The 13,782-nt window shown below is 41.6% G+C and overlaps 1 protein-coding gene across 1 annotated transcript in view; it reads right to left on the bottom strand.

Annotated features, from left to right (window-relative positions):
• The window catches only part of LOC140458260 (metabotropic glutamate receptor 8), a 416,712-nt gene that overhangs the window by 84,632 nt on the left and 318,298 nt on the right, over positions 1-13,782 (bottom strand). Inside the window, exons 7-8 of the mRNA XM_072552654.1 lie at positions 3,055-3,194; positions 969-1,904 (exon numbers count right to left, since the gene is read on the bottom strand). Coding sequence (XP_072408755.1) covers positions 969-1,904; positions 3,055-3,194 — 1,076 coding nt within the window. The remainder of the gene's footprint in view (positions 1-968; positions 1,905-3,054; positions 3,195-13,782) is intronic.

Genomic DNA, 13,782 nt, shown 5'->3' with positions numbered 1-13,782 from the left:
TTTAACTAAAATGTATCACGATAAATGACAAAGGCATTGAAATAAGTCAAAATAATAAAGGTGTTAGCATGTTAATTGGTCTTAGCTGGTCATTGCCAGTTCAGCTCTGTTGGTAATGCCTGTGCTCTAAGTGCTGAGTCAGAACATTGTAAGTTTAGACTCTACAATGCATGTGAAAACATCATCTGCTCTGAATGTGTGAATGCAATATTGGTAAACATTTGGATGAGGCAAAAGTGCTGACTAACTAACAGGTAAAAGATCACTGGCAGCGTTCAAAGAAGAATGAGGAATTCTCTCATGTCCTTTCATTCTCTCACAATATTCCTTTCCGGCATTAAAATCAGACTATTTGGTTGCTCAACTGTCTCATTGACTCATCTTTTAGTCACCTGCTCTTAGATGTCTTCATGTGAGTTAGTATCAAATTATACCTGTTAATGCTCAAGTGAATACCTTGAGATGTATTTAGCACATTAAAGTTGCCATATAAATGGATTTTGTTGCTTTTTACTGACTTTGTTTTATTACATGATAAGAAAGATTTCACTACAAAAACTAAGACTATCCTCTGGTGATTAGGTGCTTTGGCACATCTAGAGCATTAAGGGACTACATAAATCCTAAACTTAAATAAAAACAGAATTACTCTTTCTTTTGTTAATTAATCTTATTTCTTGGACAGTTCTGTAACTGGATACCTATCTTAAGCCAGGAACCAACTTTGCAAAATAGCACAAGAGCTTCTAAGCTTAATTTGGGATATCTTATGAAATAATAAACCTATATATCTGAAATAATTAGAAAATTAAGTAAACATTTCATGGAGAACATACAACAATTGTTTATCAATTATGTACATGATGAGAGGTTAAAGTAGACTTACAAAGGTGAATTCAGCGAAACACTAAGTGGAACACATTCGTAGTTATGGCACACAAAGATTATCAAAATGTTAATGCACTTACCCTTTCTGCGGACTGAGCTGTGCCAAAAAATATTGGAATAAAAGCTAACCAAATTATGCAGGTGGTGTACATGGTAAATCCAATAGGTTTGGCTTCATTGAAGGTCTCTGGGACTCCTCTTGTTTTAATTGCATACACAGTGCATGTGACCATCAGCAGAATGCTGTATCCCAGGGAACAGATGAGAGAAAGGTCGGAAATGTCACATTTCAGAATGCCCCTGGCTTTTTCTGGATCAACAGTTCGTTGCTCCCCATAGTCTACAATAGTGTGCGGAGGATCAACGGCAAACCAGATAAAGACTCCCAGGAGCTGCAGAGAGATTAGGCTAAAGGTGATTGCCAGCTGGGAAGCTGGACTGATAAATCTCGGAGCAGAGACAGACGTCTTACCTTGCTCAAATATTCTGTGAATTCTGTTAGTCTTTGTGAGCAGTGCTGCATAACTAATACACATGCCCAGTCCTAAGAAAATGCGTCGGAAAGAGCAAAGAACTGTGTCAGGAGTTGCAATCATTAGGAAGGTTACAGCATAGCACAAGAATATTCCAGTCAGCAAGACATAGCTTAACTCTCGGCCAGATGCCCTTACTATCGGTGTGTCGTTATAACGAATAAAGGTTGCAATAACAAATGTGGTGGCTATAATTCCAAGCATAGCTATGAAGACAGGAACTATGGCCCAAGGTGAATGCCATTCTAGCTTGATTATGGGGATCAGTTGGCAGTCTGTGCCATTTGCATTTGGTTTCCTATTAAATGGACACATTTGACAAGTTGTCTCATCGATCTGGTACTGATAGCCTTCACAACGTTCACAATGCCAACAGCAGGGCACACCCTTTACGGTTTTCTTTCTCTCACCAGACTTGCATGGTTGGCTGCAAACTGACTGTGGAATCCTGTGTTCTCCTCTGCCCCACTGCATGTTCTTCACCTGTGAAGAGGTAAATGAGTGAGCCCTTCAGTGATAACTACATAACTGTCCATGTATAGAACTGAATGAAATTCAAGACAAACACTGAGTTCACCCTGAGTCTACTCTGATCCCCTTCTAGTCCCCAATTTGAATTGTATTAATGTGATCACCCATCTTTCATCTTTTAGTTTTGCAACACCAAGCTCAAACAGTTCAGGAATATCAATTAATTCATCTGCTTTGCTGACAATAAGTTTGATAATTCCATGTTGTTTGGAGTAATGGTTACATCACTGCATGAATAATCAGGGGAACACAGATTAAAATCTCGGATGACTGTCTGTGAATTTGAAATCAGTTCCAAATTGTGTAAAATTAGAAGAGTGTTGTTCACCATAACACAAAGCAGCTTCGTTGATGGAGAAGGAAACAACTGAGGGAATCTGCCATCTTCATTCAGTCTGGCCTGAATGTGATATCAATCCCACACCAAAATGCTTGACTCTTAAACTGCCATCTGTAACGGCTGAGCAAGCCGACACTTTCCCAGACCACCTCTGGGTGTTCAATAAATGCCGACCTGTCTAGCAATGTTCTCATCCTGAGATTGAAGTATAATGCAATGTAAAGATGACTCCGTTGAGATGTTCAAACTCTCAAAACGAATATTCTAAATGAATTTGAAATAAACTTTTTGACTAGGTTAAAAGACTGACAGAGTACAGAAAATTGCTGCACAGAAAATGGTGGTAATAACAATAACAGCATTTTCTTTGTGCATAGACATTATTACTAACTCAATGGATCTTATTACTAACCCATCCATCATTCACAATTGAAAGGAGCAGCTCAGAGGCTGGTAATGACAGTAATATCCTCTATTTGATGAATTAAGTTATTGCTTTAATATGAATTTCTTACAATGGGACAATGCACATTATCCAATGTTCCAAAAAGCAAATTTATATCATAGTAAGGTTGAGAGCACAATCTGAGCACATCAAGGAATGGTGAAAGCATATTAAAGATATTTCATGTCTGGCTAGATCTGACAACATCCAGCCTTCATTGAGTCAAATGCACAAGATGCCTGCAAAAAGAAAGTTTAGCTTCCCAAAGAATGAAAACTTCAATGCAGATTCAGGGGAAACAAAGAACTTTTGCTTACATTCAAATGAAGGTAATCAGTCCACTGTCCGATAACCTTATATTCATGAGAGGTGAGATTGGAAACCTGATACTGGTAAATGTCGTATCGTCCAGGAGCATCTCCATTTTCATTGAACGTCACAGGGGTTCCAGCACTTCCTACAAAAACAAAGTACATGGGGGAACCATGAGTGAACACAACTAAAATTTGATTATTATGTGCAACAAGGAATACATCATTTGATATGTGAATGAATGAATGGTGGAAGACTCTGCGAATAGACATGGATCTCACAATTCAAACTCATTATCCAATGTCATAAATTAACTAATTTTCATTTGACTGCAAGAAGAAAAGGCAGATGATAAGAAATACGTTTCACACAGTTGCAAAGTTACATATTACTTTAAGTACAACGTGATGTGAGATAAACTTGCATCTTCTGTGACTGATTTTTATTTTCAATTCCTGGGAGAATATGTCAAAATAAAACAGCATTAATGTAGTACACAGGTATTGGTGAAGGAAGGTTGTGACAGCTGTGTTAAAACCTAGATTGACTCTACATTTGAATTACTTTGTGTCAGAAAGTGTGTGAAACCAGGGCAATCCCTGATGTAAAGGAAGTATTTTTGTCAATGATCCAAATGACATCAGTGACAAAAATCAACACAAAAACTTGCATTCCAAAGCTGCAAGTGACACAAGTGAGCGTTTTTTTTATTCCTGTGGTTCAAATTCAACCTTGACTCGGGGGTTTCAATTTTCACTTGTCAGCTATCAGACATGACGAAGTCCATGCACAAACATCTTAGCCCTGAACCTGGCATGAAGCCGTGGCACTAAATCCCTCAAGCATAGATCATCTCCCTGCAAGAATAAGCAAGGAAAATTGTTAAGGAGATGTTGCATTGCTACGCTGGACAAGTTATTGGCAAGATTGAAGTTAAAATAATATTGGCACAAAGTATTGGGACTGATTCGTCCTTGGGCTGTATTTGGTTTGGTTGTTTCGAATCTGTAATTTGGCACTAAAGTGGCATAGTGAAAACAAAAAGGCTCTCCTCAGATGTCAATAAAGGCTCTGATTTCCACTTATGTGGAATATGATATAATTCTGGTGAGTAAGAAAGGCTGCTCATCAGTTATCCTCTCATACCCCATCCCTCCCAGTCATTGGTGATGTGGATATAGTGCAGTCAGAGACAATGCATGGGCTAATGACCAGGCACGGTGGCTCAGTGGTTAGCACTCCTGGCTCCCAGCACCAGGGTCCCAGGTTCAATTCCAGCCTCGAGCAACTCTTTGTGTGTAGTTTGCACATTCTCTCTATGTCTGAGCGGATTTCCTCCCATAGTCCAAAAGGTGTGTAGGTTAGGTGAATTGGCTGTGTTAAATTGTCCATTGTGTCTAAGGATGTGTAGGTTGGGTGCATTAGTCAGGGGTAAATGTAAGGGAATGGGTCTGTATGGATTACTCTTTGGAGGATCAGCTTGGACGTGTTGGGATGAAGGGCCTGTTTCCACACTGTAGGGATTCCATGATTATTTGCCCTTTCCCCCACCTAATTGTGCTTGTAAGGGAGGGGAAAATTCGATGCAATTTCTATCATTATTCTTTAACAAGGCAAGATACAAGATACATGTTCCCATGTCTGGAGCAGTTATGGATCTTGGATGCAGGATATTTGTGTAGGTCAGGAACAGTTAGAATTGAAATAGTTTGCAATCATCTAATGACTGATCTCAGAGCAAAGGATAGCTGGTTTCATTATATTTTTTGAAAATTTGTTCTGACACCAGTTGGACAAGCAACAAACAACAAAGTACTTAGATAAATTGACATTCCCCCATCCCCAACCTCTTACAGACACTCATTTTAACACTGTAAAAACCCTTGGAACCAAGCCTTACCATAACAGGGATGCCGTACCCCCTTGAGGATGATGTTGGGGACAGGTAAGAGGTGAGTAGAATCCCTTTCCCCTTAAAAATAAACCTCCATTCAGGTTGGAACAAGCATCTACCTTGAACTGGTTCATTACTGGGGAGAGGAGGGGGGATGTGGAAACAGCAGAAGAATGTGTATAACAGCGCTCAGCTTAAAGGAAGTCTCTGGTTTCACCGTTCCTACATCTGCCTTGTTCATGTGGCCACTGAATTCTGTGGCAGGTTTCTCGGGCCTACAGAATATGTTGGCATCTCATGCATTTGTATCGTTCTTTCTGCTCGTTGCAGGCTCCAGTACAGGTACATCCACTCTCTAGCGTGAATGACACCTTATTAGATTGCAGGCAGCACTGTATGAATTGCATAGCAATGGTGAGGATGTTTTGTTTTCCTGTGTGGATTGACGCCAGACTCAGAGTCTGGGTTTGAGGCAGACTGGTCGAGGATAAGGAAAAGTCAAGAACTGTCCTCAGGCTTAGACTTCAAAGTAATACTATTTCTTATATATTAAAACTGAATACTACTGTATAAGATCATAGACTTCATCATTGTATCCTTACAGCGTGGAAGCAGGCCATTTGATCCACCAAGTCCCCACTGGCCCTCTGAAGAGCATCCCACCCAGACCCACTCCTCTCCCTGTAACCCTGCATTCCCCATGGCTATTCCACCAGCTGCACACAACCCTGGATACATGGGCAATTTAGCATGGCCGATGCACCTAATTTGCACAACCTTGGAGGAAACTGGAGGAAAGTGCAGACACAAACAGAATGTGTAAACTCCATACCGACAGTTGCCCAGGGCTGGAATTAAACCTGGGTCCTAGGAGCTGTGAGGCAGCCGTGCTAACCACTGAGCCACCATGCTGCCCCGATAGATAATGATAGAAAATTATTGTTACATTACATAGGGACTAAACTATTTTTTTCACGTATTCAGGCCTATGTACTCATGTGAGTCTTCCCATCCAGAATGGTGCAGAGGTGATGAATTGCTCGTGTAGAGTCTAAAGTAATGTGGTCTAAATCTGTCCATATTATGTTATTTATGCACAGTGATGCGCAGCTTTGTGACATCATCACAAGATTGCTCCAAGTTCCAGAAGCTCTTACACAACAATGAGCACTTGGCAATGATAGTGCATGAGAATGAATTACGATATACCTGATAATGTAACTGATATTAAGGGTCACACATTATTTGAGACTTGAGGAAGATTAGTTTAGATTAGATTAGATTCCCTACAGTATGGAAACAGGCCCTTTGGCCCAACAAGTCCACACTAACCCTCCGAAGAGTAACCCACCCAGACCCAGTCCCCTACCCTATATTTACCTCTGACTAATGCACCAAACACTATGGGCAATTTAGCCTGAGAGGGCATGGAAAACTGTTGGAGAAACCTCTACATCAGTATTTCTACATCAGAATGCAAATAAGCAGTTTACAGGAACTCCTGAGAAGAAGACAATAATCAGTCTTCGAGAATGTAGAGATGCAGCAGACACAAGAAAGATTGATCTATCTAACTTCTGCAGTGTCAGGAGTGTAGAACAGACACTCAGCATCCAGACCTTATGCCAAGCAGCACCCATGAGGGCACAATAACACAGGTTTAACCAGCATTAGCACAAATCATGGGAGCCAAAAGGTGTGGTGCTGGAAAAGCACAGCAGGCCAGGCAGCATCCGAGAAGCAGGAGAATCAACATTTTGAGCATAAGCCCTTCATCTGGAACTTAGGAACAATAGGACCAAGTGCACAGTGCCTGCCTGTAAGATAATCCATCTATCATCGGGGATCATTTACTGCTGTACACAATATCACACAAAGTCTGACGACAGTTGTGCCAGGTCCATACTCGTTTTTTAAGGGCAGTCACTTGTACTACTATATCATTGAGCTTATGCTCAAAACATTGACTCTCGTGCTCCTCAGATGCTGACTGGCTGACTGTGCTTTTCCAGCTCTGATCTCCAGCATCTGCAGCCCTCACTTACTCCTAACAAATCATGGGAGCCACCACTATAAGAACAAATGCACAGTGCCTGTCTATAAGATAATCCATCTATCATCAGGGATCATTTACTGCTGTACACAATATCACACAAAGTCTGACGACAGTTGTGCCAGGTCAATAATCTATTTTTGAGTGCAATCACTTGCAGTGTTATATCATCGTTTTAAGTGGAAAGTTTCTTCAGGTTAGTAGTGACGTCTATTGGGAATAAGGGGTAAATTATTGGAGCTAAATTCCGAGGAACTCAAACAGATGGAAACAATGCAATGTCAAAACAAACCAGAGTGCAGAAAGTAAGAGGCTGTTTTTATCAATAGATTGTAATTAGTATCTAAAGTAGGTGAAGCTAAGGTAGGCAGAGGCAAACACTTACATAGCAAGAGTTTTGAAATCATTCTAAAGTCATTAGAAAATACCCTTGCAATTTGGTCAGGAAATCAAACATCAAAATAAGCTACAGCTAAAGAATTGTTCGAACAAACTTACATGAGAAAAGTAACATTTGCCAGAGCATCTGTTTTTAAAATTACCCTTGATCCACCCAAAATTATGCAGTGAACTATCTACATTTAATATTGGTTTCTGCAAAGCAGGATGGAGATTTGCATGGCTCCATTAAACCATCTTAAACTGTCAGATCACAGGTTTGTGTAAGTAGTTGGTAGAAGATTGAATCTGTTACAAGATACAAGGACCAAGTACAGGCCATTCTGCTATAGCGCGCATTTGTTAACGCAAATTAGCTATAACACGATTGACAAATTGGCACACGGTTTCTAAAGCGCAAACTTTTAAAGCGTGTATTGGTGAGAATGCGATTCTGGCTCCATTAGTTTAAATGGTGCTGCTATTCTGCAATTTTCTTATAACATGGGATTGCATGAGAATGGAACTACTGCGTTATAACAGAATGGATTGTCTAGTTGCTGATGATTATTGTGTGAGGAGCAATCAATACGTATTCATGCTAACTGATGTGCCAGCTGTAAACAGTTCTGAATTTAAAAGGTCAAACTCCCTGGGAAAGCTGGTGCTCCAACTGATGATGTGAGTAGCTCAGCATCCCATAGACAGATCAGCAACATTACTCAGCAGGAGAGAATTTGAGTTCAGACAATTGGCAGTGGAAGAGGAGTTACCTGGAGTAAATTACATTTCCCTCTCAAATTAACCTTACTCAACTGAAGCAAAGTTTGTATGAAATATCTTCCTTACAGGTGACTTTAATTATGAGGGCTGGCTAGCACAAGTTGTGCAAGCTGATCAATAGAAAGGAAAGGAAAATAATGAAAGGAAAATGTGAAAGTTGTAGAAATCAGAACCAGTTTGATCTTATTGAATTTGAGGTCCTTGATTGGAGTTGTTAACCTGGGACAGTCAGGGAGACCTGGCTGACTGATATAAACAGGGTATTCAGAGTCTTCTCAATTTAGGGGACTGACTCTGAGCTGGCTGGGCCCCAGTCAGTGTGTTACTGTTACTGTTGGTTTCTGCTTTCTTTTTTTTTGGGGGGGGTGGAATGCCTGATTCCTGAACTGGCTGAATTATTTAGCCAGTTTGTTAACTGGTATTCCTTTAGTGAGGACATATTTCTAAATTGCCTGATCCACACAATGTGTTTCAGGAGTAACTCAGTTCCCATTAGGGGATTGTTGTTTCACTGGCTCGTTACAGCCTATGTGTCATTCTTTTCTCTTTTACTTTTGAGAAAGGGACAATGTTGATTTTGTGGCAGGGCTTAGCCCTTGGACTCTATTTTTCTTTGTTTTTGATATGTGTCTTCACTGTTCTTTTTGGTGTTTGGACTGAGCCTTTGTGAAAATATATCTTACCAGAGGAGCTGTTCCTATGGCGAAGCCTAGCCTGGGACTGGGCCTCTGAAGACTGAACACCTTGTGTGTGATGGGAGGTGAGCACTTGCTGTATCCTGGAGTTTTGGAGTGGATCTGCCTTTGGGAGTGGACCAAAGTCCCATGGGTTAACTGCAACTTTACAATGTGCTATGTTTCTGTGAGTGGGCCCAGTTTTCTATGGATGGGCGAGGATTCTATGGAGATTGAATACCTGTGTGCTGTTGGGTGTGCATTTGCTGTCTTCAGGAGCGGATTCTGCCCTCTGTTTTGAGCAATGGACTCTGCAGTTTGGAGAGGACTCCATTTCTGACAATGCACCTTGTATACTGGAGTGGACTCTGTTCCTGGGAGTGGACTCTACATTTCGAAGACAACTGTTTATGGTATTGGACTCTGTGTACCAGAAAGGAATCTGTTTGCTGATAATTGAGTCTGTTATGTTGTTTGTTGGGGTTATCATATGCATGGTCTTCTGTGTCCCTGGGTCTGGCAGGCCTTACTGTGAGCTAGAAGGCTCATAGGTCGTCCTGAAAGCTGTCACCCTGAAAGCCGGAGGGTGGATAGGCCATCCAGTGAAACTGAAGGTTGGTAGGCTGTCCCGAAAGCTGGAGGGTAGGTAGGCCACCCTGATGCCAGTCGCCCCGATAGCCAGAAGGTGGGTAGGCCGTTCTGAACGCTGTCGTCCTGAGAAGAGGCAATCGGGACGGGCTGTCCTAGAGGTGGTCAGAAAGTGTGTCAGAGCAGCCAAGAGCCAGAAGGCACATAGGGATAGGCCTAGATCTGGAAGGCTTGTGGGCTGCCCTGCACGCTGTCGTCCCGGGGAAAGGGACGGGCTGTCCAAGAGGTGGCCAGTAGGTGTGTCAGGGCAGTCCACAGGCCAGACGGCAGATTAGGGTGGGTGAGAGCCCAAAGGTATGTAGGGGCAGACCGGGAACTGGAAGTTGGGTAGGCCATCCTCAGTACTGTCACCCCGGGCGGGTACTGGGGCGGGCTGTCCTCGAGGTGGTCGGAAGGTGCTGAGGGCGGTTAGTGAAGCCGGAAGGTGGGTCGGCTGTCCTGACTGCTATCACCCCGGGCAGGTACCGGGCCGAGCTGTCCTAGAGGTGGTCAAAAGGTATGTCAGGGCGGACCGAGAACTGGAAGGGACATGGGGTGGACCGAGAGCCAGAAGGTGTGTAGGGGTGGGTTGTCTTAGAGTGTCTGGAAGATGGTAGGGACAGGGGCTTGCTGGGTTTCTGGGGTCTATATTGTATGCACTGTTTCTTATGTAATTAGACTGTCTTGTGTGTACAAATGTCATTGTTACTGTTTTATAATGATTGAAACTGGGGTTTGAGGCTCCTCATTTCCCTGTAAACTGGTTGAACGGTAGGGTTTGGGGCCTGGCTTTGCTGCTCCTCTTCCTTGTAAAATTGCTGTTTCTCTGTATACAGCTGTTAATGTTAATTCTTTTGTAAATTGTGAATTGTTTAATAAAATTTTTAAAACTAAGCAGGAGATTCAGAGAGTTTCCTGACTTCAGGGACTGAGTCTGAGCTGACTGGCCACAACGAGTGTACTGTGCACATGTAAATAAAGGTGACTTGGTGATGGGACAGCGGCCTCTGTGCAGTTATTTCATAAGTCAATATAGTTACAGCTGTTGGGAAGGTGCTATGGCATTTTTCTAAAACATTTTCAGCCACAATAGTTATAGAGAATGAATACCACTGCCATTTTGATGAAGACATTTTAAACTGCAATACAGTATTTGAAATTATTTTGGCCTAATTTTTCAACCTGTTGTAAGTTATCAAGTCACATGTTACTCTAGGTTGTATGTAGGAGTTATTTTACAGTAGGAGCTGAAAATGTGTTGCTGGAAAAGCGCAGCAGGTCAGGCAGCATCCAAGGAGTAGGAGAATCGACATTTCAGGCATGAGCCCTTCTTCAGCTTCTCCTGCTCCTTGGATGCTGCCTGACCTGCTGCGCTTTTCCAGCAACACATTTTCAGCTCTGATCTCCAGCATCTGCAGTCCTCACTTTCTCCTCGATTATTTTACAGTATATCAATTATGTATTATAAGAACTCTCGATTATGACCCATTGCAATTGATTTGAATTGAGCAAATAACCACAAATGTAATTGAAATTAAACTCCCACCATCAACAACAGATTTTAAAATTTGTCAATTCTGTAGCGCTCCCCTAGTGACAGGAAATTAGACACTCTAGCTATTTAACAATTCAGTTGTTACTGAGCACTGAAAACATTAAACCTATACCTCATCCCATCTATAGTACTTTATTATTAATTCTCTGAAGTTTCATGATCGTCAGCGAAAAGCATTCAAAGATGATTTCTATGCCTCAGCAATGACCATGATTCTTGGAGAGAAGGAAAGTGGTTGTGTGGTAATTTTAAAGAAACCCATCAAGTCGTGTAGGTCTCTGAGAGGCCAGGCACCCATTTCACTTTGAGTCGGTTTGCTTTATCTGGTCATCCCACTGCTGGAACAGTGCACGATGGAAGACCACCTCCATTTTCATCTTGACTTAAATTAGAAGTTAGGGAAAGAAGTTAGGGAAAGAAAAGCAAAGGAACTGAAGGGTGCAGGAAAACACAGAAAATTAATGGTTATAGAGGAGAAAAAGAAATCAAGGTCAGTGCCTCCCCGAACCAGGATACTCTAATTCAGCTCAAAATTCAGTCTTGGGACTCAATGGAAAACCAGTGTGAGGAAGTCTAACTTCTGTCCCACACAGAGAGCTGAGGAGGAAACAAAACAAGACTCCGTAATGAAAAAAAAAGAGTTTGAAGTATACACATGGAGGCATGGATATTACATTATACATTACAGCTAGTATTTACTCTCGTCTTCATGTACTCTCACTTCTGTGAAAGCAATGAAATACTGGACAAATACATGAATTATCTGGGAGCTCTATGTTAATCTTATATACATCATATGTTATTTATAATAGAAATGCCATTTGCCCAAACAGCAGAAAGCAATAAATATGTGTCTTCTGATGAAGCACCATTACTTATAATCACATTTAAATAAATGTTGGAATCATTCATCATCTCATATGTTCTTGACAAGTGCAAGTTGCAACTCAATTATTTTTATTTGCTGTGTACAAAATCAGCTCTCAATAAAAGTGAATTGTCATGTAAATTACATGGTACTCTGGCAATCAAAAGTTGGGAACATTATTTCTTCATTTCTGTGTCAATCAGTGGCACTAAATAAGGAAGGAAATATCAAGTAAGGCAATAGATTTAGGAATAAAAAAGGGCATTAAGATATTATACAACAGAATCTTCTTTATTAGTAGTGTGGCACTCTAACAATGGTGCCAAAGGTATCTAAACAGATTCTCACAGAGAGATACAAACTGTTATTAATTGGCTTTTTCTTCATAGCAATGCCAAGGGGAGTGCTGCACTAATGAAGGTGCTGCCTAAAACAGGAGATGTCCAACCATATTTCACATTTCATTTTTCAGAATCACCCTTGGTTTTTCGCAATTCCACCAGGAGACAACCTTAAAAGTTTTGAAATGGTAAATAAATCCCTAATTTCTGTAAACATAAGTTAGTGCAGGGGCAGGATTCAGCCGAACAGAAAAAGGAAGAGAAAAACTCTTCACTGCTCACCATCACCCTGCATGCCTCTATTCCATGGGCAGAAATTAGGGGCTGAATTTTAATTTTCAGATGCACTTAGGGCAGGATAGGTTGGAGATACCATAGGCACTCAACACATTGAAAACCCAGCAGCGTCTGTATTTTATATACTTTTTAATGCAGACTGTTAAAGAAAATCTCGAGAGACAAACCTTGAGTATTGACCAGTTTATTACACGGTGCATCACGGGGAGACCACTGTCCTAAGTATGGCTCAGCAGAACTCCGGAGGACAGCAGAAAGTTACAGGATTATATAGAAAACAACACTCAGGCTGACACACAGGCTGACCATTAATTATAAAGTGTCAGAATGGTCTGAGGTGGTACCAAATCAGGGGTCAGCTCTAAATAATGCTACACATTTGACAAGTGGACAGAAGTGAAAGTTATCACCTAACATTTGTTGCAGGGATCCACAACAAATGTAGGACAGACGTCCTTAACTAGAAGAATAACACACATTGGCAATACACCGTAACTAATTGACGGGGCTAAGTAAGCTTGAACAACTAAGCTACATACTCTAACAATACATCACAGTGGGGAAACATTGAGCAGGCCAACTGTGGAACCTTGAACAGATAAGCTACACTTTAGCATTATCGCATAGTGAGAGCTATGCGAGGCAGCTGTGAGACAGCCACAGCTAACTTGCCGAATAAATTGTTCTGCTGGGGTGAGGGGCACTTGAGCAAAATAATTCCTTAACCGGGAGGGAAGCCATAGCCAAGACAATGGCTTCCATGCTGACACTCAACTTGCAACAAATGCCTGGTTTCCCAACCAAGTAGAACAAGTGCACTTCATAAAATCCTACTGCAGACTCATTTCAGCTCCATTACTTATAGGATCCCTATGAGGATCCACATTGAAAGAGGATAGCGGTTTATTGATAGAGTTGCAGTGTGAACAGAAGGAGGTTCAAAGAGACAAGGCAGCAGCTGGTTTCAGTGACCTGGCTCTGGAGATGAAAGTTCAGGCTGCAAGGCATGCTGGACTGATACTGATCCCTGTGGTTGCAAGGAAGAAGTTTGCCTCAGAGAGCAGGCAGGTGTGGATCAAAGTTGCAGAAGAGGTCAGTGAAGGAAGTGTGGTGTTTTCCTCATGGATCCAATGCTGCAAGATGTTTGATGACCTGACCTCCCAGAAAGCAAAACAATAAAAAACTAGGAACACTTTAAACTATATGTACTGGTCCCCAATAATGAAGCATACAAGGCAACTCCAGTTAGAACGGTTTTTGCTG

This window comes from Chiloscyllium punctatum, chromosome 32 (assembly GCF_047496795.1).
Source record: "Chiloscyllium punctatum isolate Juve2018m chromosome 32, sChiPun1.3, whole genome shotgun sequence".
Lineage (NCBI taxonomy): Eukaryota > Metazoa > Chordata > Chondrichthyes > Orectolobiformes > Hemiscylliidae > Chiloscyllium > Chiloscyllium punctatum.
This window is presented reverse-complemented; position numbering and strand designations above follow the sequence as displayed.